Below are 27,948 nucleotides of genomic sequence, written 5' to 3' on the forward strand. Positions count from 1 at the left end.
AGTAATGCTCGCCACAGGCCTGCTGTCCTGTTTGGAAAGAGGTCCTTCTCAGCCAGGTCTGAGCTCCCAGCCAGCTGCAGGACCTGCATGTTCCTGGCAGTGAGGGCCCTTTGCTGGCCAACAGTAACACCTATACTTCTCCATATGCAGCCTGCTAGCCCCCAAACTTTCTCTGCAATGTGACAAAGAGGGATTTTACCTTTACTTGTAATCCTTATTACTGTACAGAGTTCATCTCTTTTCCTTTTTGTCCTGTCACTTCATCCATTTAATAAGAGACTGGGCGTTTCTGAGTCAGATGAAAGCTCCCCATTGACTTCCAACAGAAAATATTATCAAGTGCTATCTGATATCTCTACAAGAGTAAATTTTTTGGACAACATCCTTCCAAAACATTACATCTTCCCTGTCTAGTAACAAGCTGTGCCTGGTCCCATGATTTCCTAAGCTCCTTTCTTGCAGGACAGCAGCATTTATCTTTAAAGGCAAGGAAGCTGAAAAAATTAATAAAATGCAATATAAAGATATGTCTGGCTCAGCAAATCTCTGATCCAAAGACATCTGGAGTCTTGGAGGTTATTTGGAGGCAAATACTGTGCTATACTTGCACTCCTCTAATTCCCTTCCCTGGGCATCCCGTTGCCTCCTATCCGGAGAGGACCATTGCTTACATGGTTCTTTGGTCTGAACAATTGCGTAGCACAGTGGGGTTGACTCAGACCCCAGGTCGGTGGTTCCCTGGCTGCACAGTATTCACTCTTCGTACTGTTGGAGCCTTTCTGATTTGGAAGTCCTTGACAAATTGCAGAAAGTGGGAATTTGGTTGAAAACTTCCTAGGAATTAAGGGGGGTTCTCTTTTTCGGGCTGCTACATTACAGCGAAGAAACACAAGAGATTAATGGCCAGATGATTTGAGTGCTCAGTAGACTTTGAGTACTCAGCAGGTAGACTGAGTTTTTCCTCTTACTCTTTGGAAGTCCTCCTCATTGACATGGGACCTCAACTTGCTGTTTATATCTGTAGCACATGGACACTTAAAATAATTGACTTCCTACTGGATGCCTTGCTTCCCAACTTAAAGAGCAGTAAGGCTCAATTTTACATGTGCCCCATTTCCGATGTAAAATTGGGTCATTAGCAAAGAATTTGGGCCATCAGCTGAAGTGTGTTTTATAGAGTTGTGTATTCTCAGTTTCCCCTCTTATGCCAAAGGGATATTCTTCATTTTCCTCACTGTGGTGGATGCGAAAAAACCCAGAATGCCCCACGTTAGTCAGTTGGTTCTCCTTTTGTTTGCTTGAAAACAAAATCTAAATAATCGCCATTTTGATAAATAAGCATTGAGATGCTCTTGGACTCAACCAGTGGTTTTGCTCTCAAAGTGGACTTCAGTATACAGTGAAAACAGTTGTCGACTCATGCCAGATGCCAAAGCAGTGCCTGAACCGTGGGAGCTGCTGGGTACGCTGCGACAGACTGATCTGGTCTCTGGCAGAGTTGACGTTCATCAAAGTGCTGCAAGCTGCTGTGTTAGTTCATTTGGAGACTAGTCGTTTGCTTTTGTGCTGGGGTCCACTGCAAAAGTTTCAGTTCAGGGAAGAGGTGACATATGACAGAGGAGAGCTATAAAACCGTGGCTATTTAGAATTCATTGCTTTTTTTTATATTATTTTTGTTATATTGTTTGCCGATCATGCAGAGATTTCTTTGCAAATATTTGGATACCCTTAAACAAAGCACATGTTGATATTGCGTATTTTTTCTTTGTTTTCTGATCGATGCATCTTGTAAGATGTGATGATTTTCATTTGGTAGAATATACAGAAGGATGTCATTACGAGACAACGAACTATTAGCAAATGATACACATGACTTGAGATTTTTCAACTTCATTTTACAGCATTCTTTGGCTTTTGAATCTTGCAGTAAGATTTCTCATTGAGCTCCTTGAAGGGATTGATTTCTTTTCTGAAGCTTTGGAGAAATGAGAACAAGGTGGCGATGATGTAGATAGGGATTTTGTTTGTTTTGCTTGTTTGTTTTTGCTTTACCACTGATGTATGTTATTAAAGACCTCAATAGTGCTCAAACCTTGTTTAACTGAATAGGTTTTTTGCTTGAAGAGCCAGGATTTTACCCTTTAATAGTCAATCAAAATTTGTTTAAGTCTGTTCTTAAAAATCTACAAAGATGCCATAAAGGCACCACAACTGTCCCACCATTTAAATACAGTTATTAGTTCAGTTTCCAAGGGAATTACAGCTGGAAGCAGTATGAACCAGTGTGGGATTATATTACAACTTTTTCATTCCACAGTGGTATCAGAATCCAAACTGTGCCTCTATTTGGTTTATTAATTTGTTTTTCTGAACATTTGCAGAATTGTAATATCCCAGTTTTGCCAAAGTCAGACCTCAGTTTGGCAGACTCTTCTTTTATCAATTCCAGTTGTTCTTCCACAACCGTTTGAGGATTTTCTTTTTCATGTAGTCAATACTCTGTGCATCATGCACTCAATTATAGGACATGTCAAATACATCTGTATTTAAACACGAACGATATTACTTCTCTCTTAGTTTTGGCTCAGGCTACGTTTTGCTCTACGTTAAGTATTTTGGAATGACAAACGCTTACAGTACAGTATAGCATCTAAATTGTAGTGGTTTGTGTTATGATTACAGTGTTGTCATGGTAATATAATTTTTGCAGATGAAAAGCCAGGGTTCACATATGTATTTCTTACAAATCCTGGAAGGCCTGGGATGGGTCAATTAGTCATACATTTTATAGCATCCCACATACACTAAACTTTCTTAAGTCTTAGCAATGCACAGTATTAAGTAGAATTAGCTGGGAATTCTTAAGAAAATACTATTTTGAAAAAAGACAAATGTAATAGTTGGATTTTAAAATCCCTTCTCTTTCTTGTTCAAGAGAATTGCCCTTTGCACCGCACCTAACACACGTTAGCTCATTTGAGCTGGCTAAGCTGTGTTGGCGCACCACCCATGTAATGTGCGGTTTAGAGGGAGGACGGCGTGCCGCAGTGGGAAGTCATATGTGCTACCTTTGGAACTATCTTCACATGTGGGATGAGATAAAGAAAGTGCACTTAAAGACAGTCATTGGTGAAGACCGTTTCTGAAAGTACTGATTCAAATACAGCTGAAAAAATATACTTAATTTTTACACTTAACAGATCATCCAGTAGTGTTCATAGGTCTGACAAAACAGCCCTAACAGCTTGGTTACATGGCAGAAGTGACGGAGGAACCAGGGCTGGGTTCTGGCTGTCTGCTGGTATTGCCATTTGCTTCCCTTGGCCATTAGGCATTACCCTTCCCCACGGTGGTTAGTCTCCGCTGGCCAACAGCCGCTGCAGTTCCAACAGGGGCACAAGCTCCGTCGGAAACTCTGTGTCCAGACTGGAAGTGATGGTGCAAGCTGATGCCAGGGTGGCATAGAAATAATCACACACAATGCACAATAAAATAAAATTCAAAATTAAAAAAAGGTGTTTTGCCATTAAAGTACCCCCCTTTTTTTTTCTTTTGTTATATCTTAGACCTCATGAATATGTCATGGAAATTGCGTTTAATCTAACCATGAACTTCAGCTTTTTTCTTTCTTTCTTGATCCAGTAAAATTTGTTTCTGAAGTGTAATTGTCTCTTTATTAAGAACAGACTTTTAATAGACATAGAATGTTTGTTCAAGTGCCTGAACTTTTTTTTCCCAACTTGGGGAAAAAATTTGTGACTCTCTTAATAACTAACTATTGGTGTCTTTGCTTCCTGTGCGTATGCAGTCTATGAGTCTGATAGAGATTGGGAACCCTTCGCAAAGCCTGGAGAATGTGTGTCGTTGGGCCTACTTGCAACAGAAACCTGACACTGGGCATGCAGAATATCACGACCATGCTATCTTTCTCACAAGGCAGGATTTTGGTCCATCTGGCATGCAAGGTAAGATGTTCATCAGGTTTTGGTTTGTAAATGTCAAGACTTCTGAGCAGCATTTGTGTTTATCACTGAGCAAGGCTAGTTATGCAAAGTATAATTGTGTATCTTTTGCTTAGTTTTGGTCAGCATTTTCTTTCCCCAAGAGCTCTGCATGTGGCCGTTATCAGTTGTTACTGTTTCACTTATTGTTTTATCCTTTCTTACTGGTGGGATTATTATTGGATCACTTCTTTGCTCTTGCTGAAGGCAAGCAAATGGGATCCCTATGTAAACAGTCCTGAAAATGCCCAAAGATTAACGAATAGATTTTGTGTTTAAAAAGTCTCCAAAGCTGTTGCCGTGTTCCAGCAGGATTGCCAAGAAATATTGTTACAGAGAGGTCTGGAACAGCAATGCCAAGTGCTGTCCACTTTTTCCTTTTTTCAGGGCTCTGCCTCTTGTGAGATCAGGTTTGTTCACTGGAGGGGATAGATCTCAGAGCTTTCCCATTCCTTTTGGGTTGGCCAGATCTGCTGTCAGCACAGGGCTGGGGCTTTGCTCCTGCATTCCCAGCTAGAACTGCACTGAGCTCCTTGTGAGCTGTAACACAGCAGCATGTGGTGTCCTTTTCCCCTGTTGCCTCATGCACTTGGAGAAGGCAATTGCAGGATGGTCCTAGAGGTGACAGCAGTTTTCTTGGTGAGCCAGGAATACAGTTTTAATTTATTCAACAGGCTGGTTTCATCTAGTTTTGTATATGAGGGAGCACATTATTAAATGCTTGGGGGCAGAGGTCTTTTGAGAGGACCGCTTCAACTGTATCTGTGTCAAAACAGGCGACAGGTGTTTGTCCTAGAGCAACTCGCCACGTTGCCTTTCCATACTTGTTCATTTTCTGGAACACTTGGTATTTCTCACAGGCTACGCTCCAGTCACTGGAATGTGTCATCCTGTTCGAAGCTGCACTCTCAACCATGAAGATGGTTTTTCATCTGCATTTGTGGTGGCTCATGAAACTGGACATGTGTGAGTAGAACTGTGGACATCCCGTGTCCTACCTTATAATGTCTTTGGTACTGACAAATGTCGTTGGAAAGATGCAGTTTATGTCAAGAAACATTATTCAGTTAGCTCTGGCTTCAGATCTGAGCTGTCTCAAGGCTTTCTTTATGATCTTACGTAAGCTTTGTATTTTAGTATTTTCAAATGGAAAAAGGAACGAATACCAAAATATCTTCTAGGGCTGCTGTGAGAGTAGATTGAATGATGTATTATAGTCTCCTGGTGGCAATGTAAAGTACACATAATGATGACATATGAATTCAGTGAGTCAATAGAACACAGGATTCTTGAAAACAATCCATATTAAATAAGCCCATCACCTATATATGTTACTGCTGATAAAGGGTATAATACTGTGTGGAAACCAGGTGCCAAGCACTGAGGTTACAACCGTTCTATATATTTCATATAAAAAATGCATTTTAATATTGATGTGATTAGAACCAATGACCAGGCAGAAGTTGTCAGAGCTTTGGTTTCTCCCAGAGCATTTTAGTTTCCCTCTTTGGAGAGAACACCCACTGATTTCCCATTTTCTCTTTGGTAGAACAACAATTCCCAGAAGGATTTTTCTGAACAGTTCCAGTCTATTCTGTTCTCCCTAAGAAAGCCTGAAGGCCCTTTTCTCTTTATTGTATCACAGTTATTAAGGGCTTTAAACAAAAAATTGCCAAAGTTTATTGAAATCACTGTAGGCATATCTTAATTAGACAGGGACATAGAATTGATACCCAGATGGTATTTGATTCCAGAATTTTTGAATTAAGATTAAAAGGAATACACAGTGAGCTTTAAAAGAGATACCACTGAAGAATGTTTGTAATCTCTCAAATCACATTGAGCCCCAATCTGTTAATTTGGTTTAAATTATGGACAAATATCGCCTATGTTAGTCAAAAAATGCAGTATAAGATCCTAACAAAGGAAAGGAGAAAACATATTCATAATAAAACCAAAAAAATATCTGTAAGTTGGGGTAATTTTCCAGAAAGCACCCAACACTTTCCAGGCTGTTTCACATTTCAGCAATGTGGGATTGCTACTGGGCAAGAGCAGCACCTAGTCTAAACTAGCTTTCAGTGTGGTTTTTTTTTTTCCATGCAAAGGACTTTTCTATAATTGCAAATTACTTCAAATTAAGCTAAGGTGTGATTTTTTTAAGAGTTAGGTAGACTCCTGGATAGCTCCAGATTGGAGCATGGATAAATTTCTGTTAGTATTCCTGCAAGGTGGACTAGATCCTTAATCCAGAAATGGACTAATTTAGCCATAGTTATTCACAAATGTGGATCTGCACAGAAGCCCAAAGAACGTATTTTTAATCTGTTTTAGATTAGTGGATTAAGAAAGTGGATTAAGCTAATCACATGAAAGTACTTTCAGGGGTTGATGCTTCTATGTGGGAACCACTACAGACTAGCTCTTTAGCTTCAATATCACCCTGTGTTATTTCTTATGACTTTGCTCTTGTAAACAAGGGTCATGGGACTTAAGAACCTTGTTGCAATCAACCACTGGTGACATTTGGGATGTGGAAGTGCTTGGGTACTCAGAGTTCACCTGCAAATGTGCTGTCTCTCTCCTGTGTGGGGCAGTTTAGGCATGGAGCACGACGGCCAAGGGAACAGATGTGGGGATGAAGTCCGCCTGGGGAGCATCATGGCTCCCCTCGTGCAAGCCGCGTTTCATCGCTTCCACTGGTCTCGTTGCAGCCAGCAAGAGCTGAATCGTTATCTCCAGTGAGTAGCTGTTAAGCAGACTCTCTCCTTTCATTAGGAAGCATGTAAGAACAATTCTGCATCTAGCATTTGTGCTTTCTCTTTCTGTTAGTTACTCAAATGGGGTTGAATAAGACAAAGAAAGAATCTCCCTATCCTACTGAGACCGAAATGCTTTCCCATCAAATGCAAATAATAATGCAAATTCTCAATTAATGAAATGGATTTTGGTTCATTTTAAATTGTTCTCATTTCATTTACATCTGTCCAATTTCTGGACATTGGTAGTATATATGCTGTCCTCTCAGGGATTATGGGAAGACACTATTACTTAATCTCATTGCTAACTTTCCTCGCTCCCTGATGTAACCTATAGCTGTAGGAGTGCCTATGCTACCCAGCAGCGTGGTGTCTATCTCACAGATAACAACTTTGTCTTCAAGGGCTATTTGTTGCTTAATGATACCTGTCAATGATAAGATGGTGCTGCCTAAAGAGGAAATTCTGCCCTTTAAGTGCTCAGGGCTTTTTTTGACTTTCATAGATATCTAAAGAAAAGGCATGGTTCTAGAATTAATTCTTTAGTTGTCACTTTAAGTACCCTAAATGCAAAACTGTTTATTCTCCGGTCCTTGTGACAGCTTCCTGTCTTCCCTTTGATCCTGACTCTGCGCTTGAGTTCCCTGACAAGCTGATGTTTAGGACCATGTTTTTGCTCCTTGTAGAAAAGATCTTTCCCTTATTGTTATGTGCAAGTTGTATGGAAAAATAAAGGGAAACCACTAGGTACCCAGCAAAACCTGAAAATAAGTAGAAAAAAAATGCAGCAAAATACATGAAGTAAACATGAGTTAGTCTTTTTGTCAGTATTTTTGTTATCTTAACTATGGAATCATAGAATCATTTAGATTGGAAAAGACCTTTAAGATCATCAATTCCAACTGTTAACCTGGAACTGTCAAGTTTACCACTAAACCATGTCCCTAAGCACCACATCTACACATCTTTTAAATACCTCCAGAATTTAGGAGGATATTTATTCGTCCACTTTCCTGGGCAGCTTGTTCCAATGCTTGACAATACTTTCAGTGAAGAAATTGTTCCTAATATCCAGTCTAACCTCCCCTGGCACAACTTGAGGCTGTTTCCTCTTGTCCTATCACTTGTTACTTGGAAGAAGAGACTGACACCCACCTCACTGCAACCTCCTTTCAGGTAGTTGTAGAGAGCGATAAGGTCCCCCTCAGCATCCTTTTCTTCAGGCTAAACAACCCCAGTTCTGTCAGCCACCCCTCATAAGACTTGTGCTCTAGACCCGTTACCAGCTTCGTTGCCCTTCTCTGGACATGCTCGAGCACCTCAACATCCTTCTTGTAGTGAGGGACCCAAAGCTGAACGCAGTATTCAAGGTGCAGCCTCACCAGTGCTGAGTACAGGGGCACAATCACTTCCTTACTCCTGCTGGCCACACCATTTCTGATACAGGCCAGGACGCTGTTGGCCGCCTTGGCCACCTGGGCACACTGCTGGCTCATATTCACCCGGCTGTCAACCAGCACCCCCAGGTCCCTTCCTGCCAGGCAGCTCTCCAGCCACTCTTCCACAAGCCTGTGGAGTTGCATGGGGTTGTTGTGACCCAAGTGCAGGACCCAGCACTTAGTCTTGTTGAACTGCATACAGCTGGCCTTGGCCCATCGATCCAGCCTGTCCAGATCCCTCTACAGAGCCTTCTTACCCTCCAGCAGATCAACACTCCTGCCCAACTTGGTGTTGCCTGCAAACTTACTGAGAGTGCACTCGATCCCCTTATCCAGATCATTGATAAAGATATTAAACAGAACCAACCAGTACTGAGCCCTGGGGAACACCACTTGTGACCGGCCACCAGCTGGATTTAACTCCATTCACCACAAGTCTTTGGGCCCAGCCATCCCGCCAGCTTTTTACCCAGCGAAGAGTACACCCGCCCAAGCCATGAGCAGCCAGTTTCTCCAGGAGTGTGCTGTAGGAAACGGTGTCAAAGGCTTTACAAAAGTCTAGGTAGACAACATCCGCAGCCTTTCCCTCATCCACTAAGCAAGTCACCTTGTCATAGAAGGAGATAGGTTGATCAAGGAGTACCTGCCTTTCATAAACGTGTGTTGACTGGGCCTGATCACCTGGTTGTCCTGTACATGCCATGTGATGCCATTCAGGATGATCTGCTCCATAACCTTCCCTGGCACTGAGGTCAGACTGACAGGCCTGTAGTTCCCCATATCCTCCTTCTGGCCCTTCCTGTAGACGAGTGTCACATTTGCTAACCTCCAGTCAACCGTGACCTCCCTGGTTAGCCAGGACTGCTGATAAATGATGGAAAGTGGCTCGCTGAGCACTGCCACCAGCTCCCTCAGTACCCTTGGGTGCATCTCATCCAGCCTGTTAGACCTGTGTGTGTCTAAGTGGTGTAGCAGGTCGCTAACCACTTCCCCTTGGATTATGGAGGCTTCATTCTGCTCCCTGTCTGTCGGCTCAGGGGGCTGGGTACCTGGAGGACAACTGCTCTTACTCTTAAAGGCTGAGACAAAGAAAGCATTAAGTATCTCAGCCTTTTCCTCATCCATTGTCACTATGTTTCTCCCCACATCCAATCAAGGATGGAGATTCTCCTCGGCCCTCCTGTTTGTTCTTGATGTATTTCTAGAAATACTATTGTCTTTCATGGCAGTAGCCAGATTAAGTTCTAGTTGGGCTTCGGCCATTCTAATTTTCTCTCTGCAAAATCTCATGGCACCCTTGTAGTCCTCCTGAGTTGCCTGCCCCTTCTTCCAAAGGTCATAAACTCTCCTTTTTTTCCTGAGTTCCAGCCAAAGCTCTCTGTTCAGCCAGGCCAGTCGTCTTCCCTGATGGCTTGTCTTTCGACACATATCTTAGGTATGGCAATAAAGAATAACAATACTGTGTGAGAAGTGTGATTGTTTCAGTTAGCAAGATCCTTTAGAGCTTTAGCCATTCAGTAAAAATCATCTGGCCTAGAGGGCTGCTTTACATTCTTTTAAATACAGTTATTTTTAAATATAACAAAGCAGAACAATGGTTTTCTTTGAAGTAAATCTAACCTCAAAATTCTGCTTTCAGCTATTGATATCCTCAAGGTAACCTGAATTATTGCCAGAATAGACTCGAGTATGGTGTCCTCATGTCTGTTAACTAACTCAGAGACATTTCAGGGATACTGTTGATCGTCTTGGTCTTGTGAATTAACCAATGATTTTATTGTGTTAACCATTCAGTGATATTACCATCAGTCCTCTGTTCTCCACGTGAGTTTGTCAGATGTGATTCTGGTACATCACAGGCTGTTCTCACGATTGTTCTCCCATATTCATTCCACAGAAGGGAAACTTTGTACAGATTATGGGTGGAGCCAAGAGCTATCAGGAGAAACAGAGAGGGACCAAACCTGAGCATTTAATACAGGCAGGAAAGTACACATGCTTGTAAATGAGTTGCTCCTTCTCAGCAAGGACATGGGAAAACTGCAAGCTTAGTGGTAATCTCGTATGGTTACCCTGGCTTCTGCTTCTAAAGCTTTACTTGAAAGACAGTTGCAGGCAACAAGAAATTCCACAAATGGAAAATTAATTAAACTTTCTTTTCTTCTTGGTGTCATGTGGATTCTTCCTTTGATTTCTTTCACATAAGGAGCCTAGAGACTGATAGGAATTTACCTGCAAGCTAAATGGAAATTACGATGGCAGGGCTTCAGAAAAAAATATACAGAATCCATTAAAGATGGATGCAACATGATAAAGTTAATGTGAGTGTAACTGCAATATTAGCTGCTCTTCACAACCAGTGTCTGAGAAATCGTAGGCTCTGTTTTGTTTGGAATAAAAAGGCACTGAAACCACAAACACTGTGCAAGTCTCACAGCCCCATCTGTTACTGTAATTTTTGCCTGTTGCAGTTCCTATGATTGTCTGCGTGATGATCCCTTCGAACATGACTGGCCTTCCCTTCCACAGCTGCCAGGAATTCACTACTCCATGAATGAGCAGTGCCGTTTTGATTTTGGTTTGGGCTACATGATGTGCACAGCTGTGAGTACTTAAATTTGGCTTCTGCTATTTCTCATCCAGGAGTGTTGTAAGTGTCTCTGAAATGTCCTCAATAGGGACAGTATAGTGAAGCCCACAAGGAAAGATGTTGTGCCCACTTAGCTATGAGCAAGGAACAACAACCGAATGTTGACAAATATGTTATTTTAAGTATCTCTGTCTTTTTCTAAACCGGAGTTACAGAAATAATTATTCTGTAGTTTCATAAATAGCTGTAGGCTTCAAGCAAACAAGCTTGCTGCATTATTGAGCCTCTTATTGCTGGCAGCTAGTTATTTTGCTACAAAAATCCCACCCAAATGTGAAGCAGATGGATTTGGTGGCACATCGTTTAGTGCTAACATGGGGCAGTATGCTTTTATGATCCCATTTTACAGAAATCGTTACGCATTTTGATGCCTAGCGTGAGAAAATAAGCGTGACAGCGAATAGAGCAACTTGCAAGGACTCTTGATGACATAGTTGGCTCTCTTGTGCCCGGAAAACAAGAGAGAAAGTCAAAATTTAAAGCAAAGAAGGATTAGTGCAATTCTCAGTGGATTGGCCTCAGAAAGTAGAGTTTTCTGCAGCAGGGCTATGCCTCCCACCTCCAGCTCTGCAAGTAGGAGAAAATATTAAATGGAAAGAGAGGTTTTCAGCTGGTATAGCAGCTGCTAACAGATAACATTTCTCTTTCATTCCCATCTGCAGTAATATGGGTGCCGAGTGGTGTCTCTAGATAATGGATGAGAACCTTTAAAGCATCCACTGTGGTATTGTGTCTTGACACAATTCCCACTGATGCTGCCTTAGAAGAATGTCCCAACCAAAGAGGGTCTTTTCTTACAGCCGTTCTCCAGAGCCTGGGAGACAGAGGCTTTGTATTCTTCTTTGTTCAGAATAGCCAAAACCATGTCCAGATATCATGTTTTAGTATATTGTGTGGTGGGTGGTTCTCATCATCTCCTATACAAGGTCCTGCATTGTAGGTAAAATGCCGATTTATTCATTTAATCAGGGTCCTGAGCTCAAATTTCCATCCATGTGATTGCAACAGCTAAGCTACAGTCTGAGCAGCTCATTTCCCTCTCCCATGAGAACTCAAGTATTTTTTGTTTTGTTTGCCAAATGAAGCAGCAGCATTTGGAGAAACTGTAAGAAAAGGCAGCGTGTGTCTTACTGTCTGGAGGAACTAGTTTCCCCCTTGTCCAATCTGCCTTTGGTCATTAGTGTAAAACTATTTTTACCTGACCTTATTCCATCAAATGCAGATGGGATCTCACTTCAGAGTCACTGACGATTTTGCATGAAAGTTCAGAGATGCTCGATCTACAGACACCGCAGTGTTCCTCAGGAATCAGTGACAACAGCTGGCATTTTACAGCTAAGAAGGGATAAACCCCACCATGCTGCAGCTTCTATTGCACTTCCCAGTGGGAGCTCTCTCGAAGCGTCATCCACTCTTGATTTTTCTTGTGTTTCAGTTCCGTACGTTTGATCCCTGCAAACAGCTGTGGTGTAGCCACCCCGAGAACCCCTACTTCTGCAAAACAAAGAAAGGGCCTCCGCTGGACGGGACCATGTGTGCACCAGGAAAGGTGAGAGTGGGTGCTGCGTGTCCTCACACACTCATGTGTGTTCTTGTGTGTTTGTGTGCAATTGGGGATGTTCCCCTTAAAATCAAGGGGAACCAGAGAAGAACCTATCTTGAGGACTTGAAGTCTGCAACGATGTGGTGCAAGCTCATGAGTGCAAGTAAGGCTGGTGAGCAGCATGAGGCGAGGAGGCAGGGGCCAGGGCTGGTGTGTCCTGCCTGGCAGCTCTGTGACCGTCGAACCCCATCCTCATGCAAGTTATGGAAGTATCTGCAGATTGCCCTGTGCTTCTTGGCAAGTCTTTGTGCAGAGCCAAAAATGGAGAAATTTCCACTCACCCACAACATGTGTGAGGTCGGGGGGGTTGTGTTTGTGTCAGTGATGTTGGTAGTGATGCTGACTGGCTTCCCTGGTGCTGGGGGTGCAGAAAGCAGTGAGATCCTGGAGATGACAGCCAAGCTAAGGCCGCTGTGGCTGCCCTGAGGGAAAAGATGGATGCGGGAGTTGAGTGCCAGCTAGGGAGAGCCAACATGACCGCAGAGAGGGACTATGAAGAGAGAAGGGCAGATTGGCAGAGATGGATTTGCTGCTTTGATAAGAGTCAAGGGAGGCGTGAGGAGCTGTGGAGGGAAGGTGCAAGGTCGCAAGGGCTCAGACAGCTCTGACCCTTCAGCCCCCATGCTGGACCTGCTCCAGGTCTCAGTTATCCTTCTGTGGAGGTCACGCTGTGCTCACAGTGGATCTGCACTCCAAGTCCTTTGAAGTCTGCTGAAAAAGTCTGGCTGCCCTGGGCTTTGGATGCAGTGACTGAGGGGGAGAGGAAGATGTCGCTACTTGGAAAGACGTTTTGTAAAACCCAATGGATGACATCATTTATGCAATAAATGAACCGTATTAGCAGCTGCTGTTATGGTTTGAAATGTCTTTTTTATGAAAACGTAATGCTAAATTAATTCCCTACAAGTCATGCTCTATATAAACCACTCCCTTCTGGTTTTCTCTTGTTTAGATTATTCCTGTTATAACTGCTTTGTTTCTTGTTAAAAAAACCCACAGATTTTTAAATTACAATCGAAAATCTTAGACAGTTTCTTGAGATTCTCTTTTCTATAGCTTGACTTTTGCATTGAAAATATTCATGAAACCTCTAGAAAAGTACAGTTATATTCCATTTTGTTGCATCACCCTCTTCCCCAAGCCATTCATTCATGTTAGTATTTGAACAGAAATGAAAAAAAAGAACTTGTAACCATACAGTTAAGGATCTGTCAGTGCTTCCATTATAAACAGTTTGTCAGGATATTATGCAACTCAGCTATAAAAATTTTCTCTGGACTGGAACTTGGGATCCAAGGCTTCAGCAAACTGTGCAGACAGCCAGGGCTTTTTAGTTCAGTGGAGAGGCAAGAGAATATGTGCACATTCTGAAGTTGCAGTAGATGATAGGACTATGGCTGTGTTATTCCTGGAGGAATCCCAGTTTTTTGATAAATAAACTTATTGCAACCTTCCAGGAGAACCTGAGAAAATGATATAAAATGAAAACCATTTTGTTAGATAAGGCTTAGCAGTCTGAGCTAAACATTTTTGTAGAAACAGCATGAGTTATGAATGCTATACAACTGACTTTGTATATCTGAGCTCAGCATTTGAGCAGTGTATATATTAGTTGTTGGTGTTTTTAATACAGGCACATCAGATCAATCCTTTTCCATCTGTTCCTCTTCTTTTCATCCCTGCCTTTGATTTGGCCTTTCCCTGTTCACTCTCTTCATTGACTGGGACAATACCAGAGACTCTTACCTGAAAGGATGAGGACTGTTAAATGCACATGTTGCCCAAAGCTGGGACTCAATTGCAGTGTGGCAGCCTCCTTTTAAGATATATCTCCCATGATACTTCATCAGTACTTGAGGAAGAGGAAAATAACTTCAAACTTGATCCACTATTTTCTTTGCGATAATGCCAGAAAAGAAAAGAACAGAAACATAAGGAATTAAAGATGTTGATTCAGAAAGATCCATTTGTTTCCCACTTTAGAGACTTGCAGTTTTCGTGATTTCATACCGCTAATTCCCAGGGCCTATTTTAAGCTCAGACCAATCACAACACTGCTGATGTGTCAAAGAAACACCTCGGCTTTGCAGCAGCTGAGGGGACCGAATGCCAGAAACGAAAGCGGTGTTCAGGAGACTAACGCAGCGGATGGTGCGTAGATGTTCACACCTAAGCCTAGTGTTCAGATAACTGAGAACTGGTCTCTTCACTTCCCCAAACTTAGCAGATGCTATTGAGGAGAATCCAGTCCAGCTGCCTCCTTCCTAAGTGATGATCAAGGTGCAAGAACACCTATGGGGGAGACAAGATTTGCAGCACATTTTCAGTAAGCACGCTGATAAGGGCCATGTCTCTGCATGCCCAGGCTGTGTCTTGGACCCAGGCACTGACCCATAGAAATGGGAGGAAGATTAGCCTTTCTAATCCTGTCTATATGTATGTATGCATACGTATAGATGTGTATTTAAGTAAATATATATATATAAAAATGTATGTAAGCTCTTCTGCGCATGTGGTTGCAAAAAGACTGAGGTTCTGCCATTTCAAAAGCTTTTTAATAAGTCTCCTTGTGCAAATGGAGACATTGAACAACCATGATGTTAACTGGCAGCAAATTAATTATTTGCTGGGTTTAGAGGTAGAAAAATAAAATACTCTCTTGGAGCTTCCCAGCCAGAGAAGAAAAATACTATTTTTATAGAATCCTAAAGGAAATAGAATATTTTATATTGCTCCCAGCTTGATTTTTTTTTTTAAACTAGATTGAGTTTTCAGTTGCAAGAGGGAAGATGCTGTCAATTTTGTGAAGCTTCGATGATGCAGCAACTTGCAATTACTTCTGTGTCTGGATGGTCACATTAACTTCCATGAAATAACTCCAGTGTGTAAAGTCAAGCACATGGAGGGTCAGAGTCTTAATGTGAAGTCAAAGACACTCCATAAATCGCTGTAGTAAACCATGCAGATGAGGCACAACTGTGCAAAGCTTAACTCTGGCTTAGCGTTCTGTGGATTAAAAAAACCCCATATGCATTCAGCTGATAATTTATTTACTTGTATACAATTCTGTCAGCTCCACCATTGGCCTCAGGCTTCTGAAGCCAGACAACCTGGCTTCATCAGTTTTGTTTCGTAACAACAAAAACTGGTAAGTTTTTGTTTTTTTGAACCGTTACTCTTCTGGGGAGACATTTATATCGGCTGAAGGATAAAAATAAAACCCAAAGTCATTCATGCAGGGGAATCACATGCTCGAGTCCATCTGCACCACCTGAGTTTCCTTTGTTTCTTTTCTTGGAGAGGTAAGAGCCTGGTACCTGCCCCTGCCAGCCACGCTGATGTTGCTCTTGGATTTGGCTTATGTGCCAAGGATCCAGCACAAACCTAGCAGGTATTCTCTTTGCTTGCACAATGCTAATGAGACAATCTGAGTCAAACTTGGAATGATTTTTTAGTCTGTCAGGAAAGGAAGGGAATGATTAAATATTGAAATAAATATATATTATGGAGAAGAAAAATGGACTGAGAAAAAAGGTTTCTGAAAACACTAATGTGTACTCAAAGCAACCCAGATAATTTCCCACTGAGAAAGCTGACCTCAGCTTCTCTCAGAGACAGGAGACAGATGGGTAAGTGTATGCTGTGTTAGTCACCACAGAAACAGTGAGAATACTTGATTCTCCACTGAAGAAACTTTTACTGGCTCACGGTACACTTCAGTGTTAAAGCTTTCAGATTATCCCTTGCAACTAATTATCCTCAAGCAGATGGAGCCGAGCGGGCCAGCCTGCATGTGATGGGAAGTACAAATAAATGAGTAACCCTCTGCTGATACGATCTCGGGAGAGCTGAGGGCCACCAGCTGTGATGCAGTGCGAGGGTTACTGGGAAGATAACTGGGGTGTCAAGCGAGGGAAAGGAGAGTTGCTAGCTGCTGCCCCATATAAAATAGGTAGATACACCCACGGAAGATCTGCAAGTCTTTTCTTGAAAAATTAACTTGCAGGTGCGTTAAGCCCACAGGAGCACACTGGCTCTTTTTTTGGCGTCCACAGCAGTTGTTTCAAAGAACTGCTGAAAACAGCAGTGGAATGTTTTACTGCAAGAGATTTAAGCTTCCTCTCCTGGAAATTGCACTTGGTTTGGACTGTCCTGTTTGCCAGAAAAATAAGCGAGACTGCAAGAAGTCATCTTGACTTCCACTAAGAAAACAATTTGCATTTACCCAGGGTTGTTTTTTTTCCTCATTTAAAAAAAATTGCTTTAATATACTTCACTCTTTAAACGAAACTCCCTGTTTATGAAGGGAACAGTGGTTGAAACTGGCCCTTCTCCACCTCATTGTGTAGTTAATGTAGTAGCAACAGGAAGGGTTGGCTCTAGCTTCCTTTATTACGCTGGAGATTGCTCCATGTCTGATTTTGCCTTCTCACGTGTTTTCTTGCACGGGTCTACACAGAGTAAGACTCGGTTGTGAATCATTTTGTTATGTTTTATGTAGGCTCCTTTCTTTTAATCCACAAACAAAAAGGCAGAGCTGAGGATGACTCATTTTAGACAAATGCTTGTCTCCTAATAGCTCTGCCTCAGCTTCCCGACAATCGGCGTATGACCAGCTTCTCCAGTAAAAATCGGTGCTGCTCTTTCCTTTACACAGCAAAGTCAGTAACACTTTTCCATGTTTGCTTTCCAGTTCAGGGACCAGTCACAGTGTCAAATAGGTGGTTTATTAGTGGTTGTTGCAAACGCACATCCCCCTGTTCCTGGCTGAAGCAGGGAAAAGAGATTGGCAAACACAACGTCACATGTCTCTCCCTTTCCTCCGCGGAGTCCAAGCGCTGGATCCTGGATCATCACATAATGGACATACGCTACGTGGCTCTTGAAACGGATTCAGTGATCGCTGTGGAACTTACACCTGAGGGGTGCAGAACCCTGATAAAAGGATGTGTAAGCAAGCGTGGATCAGGAGCTGCCACATCTCATCTGCTTCCAAACCCAGCTGAAATTTGTATTGACAAGCTGATGCGCTGCCCACTTCGCCTGCATCTCTGAATGGTCCCATTGCCACGCAGGGCCCGACAACTCAAACTGTTTGTTCAAGCAAAGCAATATGTAAACAGTCCCTGAAGGGTACAGCGCTGAGCTTCAAAACCGAAGAAAGCAAAGGACATATTAGCATTTTACATTTCTTTCATCCTTTGCTGAATTATCTCTTGTTCTGTCAAACAGTGAAGAAAAATCTGCCCATTACAGCTCCAGAGCAGGATTGGTATAATTGGCTTTGTGGTAACTCATCTATTTCATAGATTTTTGACTTTGAATATTTGAAGTCATGAGAAAGAATGAATAGTTGAAACCTAATTTTTACTCTCTTTTCTACTCCTTGTCCAACCAAATCAGCACCAAAATAAATTACATGAATAAAGAGCCAGTCATTGAGCAGATTAGCAAATCGGTAATCTGTGTCTTGTCACTATTTTACTAGTGATTCTCTCTTTAAATTCAGCATTATTAATGATTATCCATCACTTTTACATTTGTCTTCCAGATCACTAATTGCTCTATGCTTAAGAACGCTCTCCTGTTATATATCTTCTGATTTTGTTTTTGCTGGCAGCATGCATTTAGCCATATGCTCGACTTGTGCCGCCTGCCAAATTCCTGCGTTCCAGGGCTTGTTAAGCTGTGTAAAATGTTGTTGTTGACTTAAATGTTAGGGAAAGTAAGTGACTGATTGCACTTGTCGTTATAGCCATCTGTCCGCCTGAGCCAGAGCTCTTATCCCGACAGTAACCGTTAACGCAGACAAACTGCGACAATCCAATGCAAAGTCATTTGTTGGGCTGGAAATATTTTCCAGCACCCGCACTTCATCAGTAGACTTTTATGAAAGCAGAAATAGTACTAGAAAGGGCCAGAATCTGTCATCCTTAAGAAGTATTCATCCTGACTTCAGCTAAGAAAAAAATTCCTTGATTAGGGACTGAAGAAATTGGTGGAAAGGCATCGGCGGGTTTCTTTAACGAGAGGAGACAGTAGAGAGTTTCAGTACTGAAGCTATGTGAAGGCTCTTGAAATGTGTAAATACCTTACAGGTTTGGGGAATGTAGCAAATCGCGTGTTTCAACCTCGGTATGACTGTATGAAAAATCAGGTGAAAGAAAAGAGAAGGCCTAGTGGGGCGTGATTAATTGCGCAGAGCGGGACTGGCCAGGGCTGCTCCCTGAGGAATGCTTCCTGGTATTTTGGTCAGGTTTACGATGAGATCTCCAGGGAGGCTGCAAGAGTTCTTTATTTAATAGCACTAATGTCTAAAATGTGAGCTGGCATTAATTTCATTGCACTTCACTGACCGCGTTTCGTGCAGGAATATGTATGCCGAGTCAGGAGCTGCTGGGAAGGACGGTGCTGCGGCAGGAGCTCTTGCCATTACTGCCTGAAGTGGCTGCGTGCGGTGGCAGAATTTTACACTTAGTCTCCAAGATTTGGGACTTTGCCATTTCCCTTAAGTGAATCTACCAATTATGTTGAAGTCACCGCTGCAGACACGTGATGAAGGCGTGTAATGCTGCGAGTAGCTTGATGAACTTGGTAGGCTTGAATCCTGCGAGCATATATGTGCGTACTTAACGTGTGTAAGCTCATAAAGTCTGAGTGAGTTTGTGATCATGGGCCCAGGCTGACAGCGAGTCTCACGACTTTCTCCTGGAGAGGTGAAAAAAAAAAATCCAGAATTCATGCCTAAAATGAAATCTGTTGTACCACAGCTTCTCATGGTATAATTTAATCATCCAATCGTTTTGACATTTGTTTTTCTCTTTTAGCATTGCTTTAAAGGTCACTGCATCTGGCTAACACCAGACATCCTGAAGCAGGATGGACACTGGGGGGCGTGGAGTAAGTTTGGCTCTTGTTCTCGCACCTGTGGCACCGGGGTGAAGTATAGGACACGGCAGTGTGACAATCCGCAGTAAGTATACGTACACCCATACGTTTTTCTGATGCAGAGCAAAAGAATGGTGAGAATCCTTGCTAAATTCCTAGTGCAGTAATGCAGTAAAGATGTTGAGCGGTGCTTGTTACATCTGACCTGTAGTATATGTTGTCAAACACGCTACTTTTGGCCCTCAGCAAATCATGAATCATCTTTATTTCTCAGTTTATCCATCCATTAAGCTGGTTATGCAGTTACAAGGATCTTGAAAGTGCTATTACACTATTGCATAAAGCATGAGTAAAAGTTTAGGGTCCTATATATGTCTTGTTTTAGTATGTGAGTATGAAATAACGGTAGTGATTTGCTGGATTTTTTCTAAAAATGTATATACTATTTTAAAATTTTTGTTTAATACACCTTTTAGAATGTTTCAACAAGAAGGTCTTAAAATATTTTCGAACTGTTTTGCTTCCATGTTGGAACAAAGCTCCAGAGATCAGAACCTTCCACAAAGTTAATTTTAGTAATACTGAATTTTTTGCTTCAATAACTTATATACGGCTCATCTAGATAATGTAGAATGACGTAGTTTCAGTAACACTGGAAGTATAATATATCTTGTATAGATAGGTATGTACAAATGATATGAAATGTAAAATTATTGCTATCTTGTAGCAATATCATAAAATGCCAAGACCCTAACAGCAAGAACTGAAACAATTGTCAGAATTAAATGATTTTACCAGAGACAGAATATTTTGAACGTTGACTTTCTCAGTTTGTGCTGATAAAGTTATTGAACTTGACTAGTGTTACAAATCATCTTGTCATCGATTAAAAAAAAAAAAAAAGGCAAGTTTTATGAAGCATCACTTTCTGACGGAAATTGTTCTGCTAAGAAAAAAATTACCAGTTCTAATTTCAGCCTTTATTACATTGGCAACATGAAAGTGACCTTTATAACTGTGGGCACAGGTTTAGCTGTAAAATCTATTTTCATGTAGGAAAAGCCTAATGTACTATTGAAAATGTTTCGGTGTTCCTGGAAGAGGGTGCAAACCCAGCTGTGACTCCTGAGCTCTGTGTTGCCAGATCCGACAGCAACCTGATGCACGTCTGCCTGGGGGATGCAGCACTGAGCTGGGCTCTGTTTCTGGATTTGCTGCTGGCTTAGGGGGTAAATGTGAATGAGTCAGTTCATCTGCCTGTGCTTTCCTTCCCGGGCCTCACCAAGAAAAGGGCTTTTCTCACCTTTATCAAGTGGTTTGAGGGTCTCCTTGCAGAAATTGCTTTTTAAGAGCTAAGTAGTAACAGTGGGTTTTTAAAGGAAATATGTATTTTTCATATCAGAAATACATAGCTGGCTTCATCAAGTGCCTACTGACATGACTGGGAATTAAATTACTCCTCAAAGGATTTGACAGACGCTTGACTCATGCATTAATGGAAAAACTAAGCATGGGTTTCTCTCCCCTCTGCAGTCCCGCCAACGGAGGCCGCACGTGCGTGGGTCCGAGCTATGAGTTCCAGCTGTGCAACACTCAGGACTGTCCCAAGGACTTTGAAGATTTCAGAGAGGAGCAGTGCCGGCAGTGGGATCCGTACTTCGAGTACCAGAACACGAAACACCACTGGCTCCCCTATGAACATGTTGATGGTGAGCAGTCCCTTTTTCCTATGAAGAGTAAAATCAGTTGCAAATATAAGTAAAAATTATATAAGGAGGGGGAAAACGATTTCTGAGGAAATCATACCTCACAAATTGGTTACAAGTTGTTTGGGGGGATCAGTGAGTATCAGTGTATGAGTGATCTAATTCATGTAATGTACTTGGATTTTCAAAAAGCTTTGGACCCTGTTGCCCAATAACTGCTCTTAAGCTGAGTTACCATGAGACAAAAGGGAATGATCTTGCATGGGGTGTGTGTTCCACAAGGATGGGTGCTGGGAGCGTGGGTGCTGCTGAGCACATGGTGTAGCCAGCTGGGAAAGGGAGCAAATGAGGTGACAAAATCTCCTCCTGGTACAAAGTTACTGGGGCTCATTAAAATAAGAAGCCCCGCTGTGAGAGCTGCAGAAGGACCTTGTGTTACTAAGTGACTGAGTGTGGCAAATTAAGTTTGGTGTTGATAAATGTCAATAATGGATATGGTAATTAAAAAATGGTAAGTGTATATATGTGTATGGATCTGTACACAAGGTGGACTCTGAAGAAAAAGGTGTGGGAGTTGGGGATAGCTTTAGGAAAACATCAGTGATTGTTGGGAGAGGGATGGAGAACATCTGCCTCTGTGTACCTGCATGATACTCTGCCAATGTAGCTCAGGTTGTGTCCATCTCACTGCTGCCCCCATTGCTAAAAAACCTGCAGGTGAACTCAGAAAAGCCCAAATAAAGCAAATATAAGCAGTGACTTATGAATAAGGAGAGTTTAGAGAAACTAGGACTCTTCACTCTGAGAAAGTGATGACTTAGATTAAAAAGATAGAGTTACAGAATTGTGAGTGGCGTGAAGAGACTGAACATGGAATCATTAGTCACTGTTTCTCATAACACAAGCCTGGGAACATCAAATAAAATTATCAGATGGCAGGTGTAAAACAAATAAGAGGAAGTACTTTTCCACACAGCATATACTTAAACTGGAATTCATTGCCACAGGAAGTTGCAGGTGCCAGAAATTTTTAAAGATTATTTAGAGAAAACCTTGAAAGTTCTATAATCCATTAAGAGCTATTAAATACCAAGTTCCAGCCATGACTTAGGAAGTCCCCAAGCTGCAGTTTACAAGGAACTTGGAGAATATTCTGAGAAGAGGATCAGGTTGGTTCTTACATCTTCCTGCAAATACTGCTGGCACCGTCAGAGTCAGTTGCTGGGTTGGAGCAGTGCTGGGTCTGAATCGGCATGGTCAGTCTGAGAGTCAGTCAGCCTCTGGCACCTCAGCAGAGCTCATCTCTTAGAACAAAAATGTTCATTTTTCTGTTAATGCCTCTTCTTAACTGTCAATGAAAGTGCAGCTGGTTGATTTGGGTCGTGAAGGCTGTTGCCATGCTATTGCCACGTTGTGTTGAAAACATGCTGAGAAGAGGTTTTAACAAACAAAAAGGCGGAGGGCAACAATTCTCAACATGTTTGACGAGCAGTGCGGGCTGCTCACTGTTTTTAAACCTGGTCACTTCGTTTGAATGTCAAGTCCTTCAGGGCAGGGTTGGCCTGGCCAAGAGGCAGGTACCGGGCACCCAAGCTGTCCTCGGCCAGGCACTCATCTCTGGGAGGGGAAGGGTCACTTTGGGTGAATAATTTTGCGTTCCAGTGAGAGGATACTCTGCCAGAAGTTAATAGCAAATTCCTTGTAATTAATTTGCCTGACTTTCTTCCCAAACAGTTCTCAGGGTTCCCTCATTCTTTTCATGCCATCTTGCGCAATCTGGGATTTTCAGAGGCGCAGACACGGCTTCACAGCTTAATTTCATGAAATAGCTTTGCTGGCACAGGGAGAGGGGACGAATGGTTGTGGCCCACAGACCTTTGCTTCTTGCTTTAGTCTTTGGAGCAGTCTGCTGCAAAGACCACTGAAACTAATCAGATGTTTTTTCTGTTAAATTCCATAACTTCTGTGTCAGAAACCATCTCACTGATGTCTGAGCACTGATCACTGGGCACCGCTGGTTTCCCATGTAACTATGGTGTAACTGCAGCCCCCTTTGTGAGAGTTACACTTACCTGTGCTGGGTTGTTAGAGGGAACAGCTTTTGTGTGAAAACAAGGCCAGAGGGTGGCTTATGCTTGAACTCTAGTATATATAAAACTCCCTGTTGTAAAGATAAGGCGTATCAGTGACATACTTTGTGTAGATAATGCAGTCATGGCTCCAAAGCGACATTAAATTCATACACTTGACACACAGCTCAGCTGGACGTGTCTGACACAGCGTGTATGTGATGGGGACAGAGAGGAGCATCTCATCCTGTGGCCAGAGAAAAGCCACCAAGCTGGGGTACACCCCAGTCTGTGCTTGAGCACCTCGGTGCTGCACCATGCTGTTGGCCTCTCTCCTGCTCCGAGCCCCCCGAGCACCCCATCTCCCAGCCTCCGCTGGGCTCACATACCCCTGTGCCGTGCATCTGCCAGCGCCGTGCGGAGCGACGTTGGCTGTTAGCTCCCGGCCTCAATTAAAGGAGAAGGAAACGCATGGGGAGCTGGGAACAGACAGGCATATGGTCACGTCCGTGCTCCTGCACCCCAACTATGCCCAACACCAGTGAATAGAAAGAAAATAATTCTTTGCAATTAACAGGGTCCAATTTAACGGCACTTGCACACTTACTGTTCCCATGGAGCAATGGGAAGAGAACCCTCTCTAAAATAAAGCCCTTGTACGGAGTTGTTGGCACCCAGTCAGACCTTCTGATATTTTCATTTAATCATGTACAGTGAATGTATGGTATGTGTGGGGTGGGTGTGGGTACATACGCAGGGAGTGTGTGTATACAGCTCTTGTGCATTGTTTGTAATATATGCAAATACATTAGGTCTGTGATTATTATGATGTTAATAGTCCCCTATTAAGAATCTGCACAAGAAAGGTAAAGTACCTGTTTTAATAGTCTAGAGCCTACGTTTTTAGCATGATATCTCTGCGTCGTTCCGGAGCAGTAACAAAGGTCTCTGATGTACCAATACCCAGTGTCCATGAGGACATCAACAGCAATAACAAGGACTTTATTAAAAGAGGGCAGAGGCCATGGAACTCTACCGGGGAAGAACGCGAAGGGCCTGTGAAGATTTATTTTAATTGGACTGCTATAACAGAAAGGTTGCTATTGTTTTAAATGGTGGGAAAAGTGTCCCAACTTTTAATCATGTTAAAATAGCGGAATCTTTATTTCATCCAACAGAAAGGCCATCTGCTCTTCACTGCCAAGGAAAGCATAGTAAATCCTGTTATGGGGCTGGGGACAGCAAGAGATATAGGTAAAATGAAATATGCTGGTGGAATACATCTTTATTCAGCCACTGACTAGTCGTTTCAGCTTTATTTTTGGTCTTAGCTCTTTGGAACAGATGAGGAGAAAGAGGTATGCTTGTCTGGCTGTTTGTGCATGCGTTAGCAGTAAGAAATGTTTTTTTTCTGAATCTTTTTGACATCTCATCTTGTTCAATGATTTAAACTATCATAAATACAAGTACAACAGTGAGGGAAAATTAACTTCATGTTTAGGAGGAAACGGTATGGCCCAGCTGTCTCTGAAGACATTTTGCATACCAGATTCACTCAGTGTCGAACAGCTGCTTTTAATGGCAAAATGACTTTTGCTTTTTTCAGGTTTAAGTGCAGTGCAGGAGAAACTGATGCAGAAACCTGCATCTCTCACAGGTAGTCATGTAGCAGACTGTGGCAACCTCTGCCAGATTGCATCATCCGACAAAGGATTAAATAGAGGCCCCATGATCAAAGTAAATGATCTATTATTTTTAAGAGTGTCTCCTAATGATGACGCTTTATGATTCATCAGTTTCCAAATGATCACATAGCCTTTGAAAGGAGATAAGCATCGATGATTTATGGGGTACCGTATTGTGTTCTGGGATGTATGCAAGGATGAAGAGAGAGCCAACACTATTGAAAGTGCTGTTCACAAAGTCAGCAACTGAACTGTTAGAGATGAACACGCACAATTTGGGTCACTTTATTTTCCAGCTAAGGAAAGGTGCCACCTGTATTGTGAATCAAAGGAAACGGGGGATGTGGTGTATATGAAAAGGATGGTCCACGATGGGACCCGCTGCTCCTACAAAGACGCTTACAGCATCTGCGTGCGGGGAGACTGCTTGGTAAGCTTTTGATGGCTTGTTTCAGAGCTTAGTATTGTGAGAGCAATTAAAATGGTAGCTTCAGTGTTTCTCTCCAAGAATAATAATGCTTTGGGCAATAAGGAGATTTCATTAGGTTTATTGTCACAATATTATGTGTGATATTCACAGTTGCCATCCCATTGGATGTGACTCAATTCCAACAGCGCCTACCTAGACCAGTAATATTTAATGCAGTATTTGAAGATGAGCTATTACAATTAGCTTTCAATGAAAGCTTTTCCTGCAGAGCTTTAGTGGGGGTGGAATGTACTATGAAACAGAAACATGCAGCAGCTTTCAAGGAAAGTGGTTAAGATATGGCTGATGTGCACTCTCTCTGTATTTGATCGTGCTATTTTTAAAAAATCAATGACAGTTCCTCTAAGCTGAGATCTGCCGCAGGTCATCTTTCAACAGAATTAGAGGCTCTGACTTAGGAAAGCAGTGGTGGAGGTGCTTATCCTCACATAGATACCTTGATTCTCCTGGAATTTAAGCATCTGCTTTAAGATAAGCTGAGGCTTAAGAGCTTTTCCTTAACTGTGCTGCTTTCCTTCAGTAAGAGGACCACTGTGAAGCATAATATAAAAATATAATCACCTGATTGACGGCTATTATAGCAACTGAAAGTATTAAAATCTGTTTAGATGTTGATCTTCCAGGAAAATACTACGGTTTGTGCTTCTTTGCTGAAGCAGAAGTCTGGGTTTTGATATCTGAAGTGAAGGCTCATTTGAATTGAAGCGTGGATAATAAGAATGACTGTTTTCTCTTTTGTGCACAGAAAGTTGGGTGTGACAGGGTCATAGGTTCCACGAAGCAGGAAGATAAGTGTGGTGTTTGCGGAGGAGATAATTCCCACTGCAAAGTGGTGAAAGGAACATTTTCAAGAGTACCAAAGAAACAAGGTCAGTGTATTCAGTGTGTTTTGTCCTGGGGAATTCAGGGTATTTTTGTCTGATCTCTTCTGTTTCATGGAAAGTACCAGAGCAACCTCAAATCATTTACAGCATCACTAATTCCAATAAACTCCTTGGACTTTACTTTGAGATGTGTCTAAAATTCGAAAATAAGACTTTTGTCCAGTGGTCAGTTTAGTCTGCTGGTATCGAGACCTGTGCATGCATTGAGGAGGGCTTCAGTGCACTGTGATGGAGAGCTATGTACTTGTTTGTGCTTCTGATGTCACCCAGCTGCTCCATCCGAGTCACTGGAGTGCTGCAATAATATGTCATCACGCACTGTCAGACAGAAGCTTGCATGGTCTCTCTCTGTGGGTGCATATGGCACTTGAAGCCTGTTTTAGTCTGAAGCAAAGTCAGTTTGTTGATGATACTTAAGGCATTTTTCTTCTGACTCAAAGCCCTTTGTCCCTGTTATGTTCCGTCATCTGGCACAAAACTAGGGATGGGAATGATGCTGGATTAGGTTCCGCTTGCTGTAATACACCCTGCTTTTAGAAAATAAGATTTATTGAAAAACCTAAGACAGACTCTTCCTGTTTGTCGCATACTAACCAGTTACTGTCTTTTCAAATACTACGATAAAGGGCACGTTAAGATGTTTGAAATTCCTGTTGGTGCGAGACATTTACTTATACAGGAAACAGACGGCACCAGTCATAATCTCGGTAAGTATTTAACAAGTAGGAAAATTTTCGGTCAATATTTTTTTCAGCTGTCTATTTTTGTCTCTGGAGCCTCACAATGTGTTTGTGCATTTGTTTACCCATTATCCTCCCACACCACGTACCTCTGTTAAGTATGTTAAAACAGGAAACTTCTTTGGCAATTTGATTTCCCTGTGCTGCATTCGCCAGTGTCCTAGCCAGAAGATCCCTGCATTGGCATATGCATGTGTGAAAGCTGCTGGAAGAGGAGCTGAATTACATTAAGGGGTGCAACGTGTTACCTTTGTGTGCATCTCTCATAACGTGCTTCCCATCCTCAGTCATTTCCCAGCCACATCCAAATCCGTTTCAGGTTCTGCCCCGTTGCTAACAGTATTGACGATTGCCCGATCGATCACGCAGCTTAGAAAATAATTGAAACCCCCTCCTCGCCCTCTAATCAGTGCGAAGCAGTGTCTAGTAGGCTGCTATTAATTGGAAGTAGATCCACGGCGAATGGCCTGCTAACTGTATCGTGAGTCATTCCAGCTTCTCACCAGTGAACGCTTCCCTTGCTGCTCGGTGCAGCCTGACCCCATGGATCAGGAGAGCGATCGCTTGCCGATTCACACAAGGTGGCTCTTTCAGTGTGGGGTAAACGACACACAGGGGACACGAACAGCTTGCTTTCTGTTAAGGCCAGTGCTGAGGGAGCAGGATGCCCAGGTAGCTGCTAAAGAGAAAAGGGAGTTAAAATCTGGCGTTAAATAACAAACAGTCCCTGCTGCTTCTAACTAGGAGAGCAAATTTTCCATCGTAGGAGAAAACCAGGAGTCCTAATAGAAAAGTGGCTGAAGTCTCTCCAGGTGAAGGATGGGGCATTGACGCCAGCGGAACCAGAGGAATCGGGCGCTGTGTGCAATGGCAGGCGCCTGCAAAGCAGCAGGAGCCGTGTCGGTGTCAGGGCTGGATCTGAGCAGGAGAATTAATACAGTTTCTAGCATCTCTCTCTTGCCGTGGGGACCCGCTGGGGGTTAGCTCAATAGCCTTTCTCTCATGGAGCAGTAACAGCCCCCTGAGGTGCCTTA

At 42.6% G+C, this 27,948-nt stretch overlaps 1 protein-coding gene across 1 annotated transcript in view; it reads left to right on the forward strand.

Moving 5' to 3' along the window:
- ADAMTS2 (ADAM metallopeptidase with thrombospondin type 1 motif, 2) overlaps window positions 1-27,948 on the forward strand; it is a gene marked incomplete at its 5' end in the record, with an annotated part of 115,523 nt that overhangs the window by 75,151 nt on the left and 12,424 nt on the right. Inside the window, 10 exons of the mRNA XM_010287195.1 lie at window positions 3,809-3,965; window positions 4,862-4,967; window positions 6,599-6,742; window positions 10,671-10,803; window positions 12,285-12,398; window positions 19,280-19,425; window positions 20,874-21,049; window positions 25,097-25,230; window positions 26,036-26,159; window positions 26,801-26,881. Coding sequence (XP_010285497.1) covers window positions 3,809-3,965; window positions 4,862-4,967; window positions 6,599-6,742; window positions 10,671-10,803; window positions 12,285-12,398; window positions 19,280-19,425; window positions 20,874-21,049; window positions 25,097-25,230; window positions 26,036-26,159; window positions 26,801-26,881 — 1,315 coding nt within the window. The remainder of the gene's footprint in view (window positions 1-3,808; window positions 3,966-4,861; window positions 4,968-6,598; window positions 6,743-10,670; window positions 10,804-12,284; window positions 12,399-19,279; window positions 19,426-20,873; window positions 21,050-25,096; window positions 25,231-26,035; window positions 26,160-26,800; window positions 26,882-27,948) is intronic.

This window comes from Phaethon lepturus, unplaced genomic scaffold (assembly GCF_000687285.1).
Source record: "Phaethon lepturus isolate BGI_N335 unplaced genomic scaffold, ASM68728v1 scaffold4445, whole genome shotgun sequence".
NCBI classification, from domain to species: domain Eukaryota; kingdom Metazoa; phylum Chordata; class Aves; order Phaethontiformes; family Phaethontidae; genus Phaethon; species Phaethon lepturus.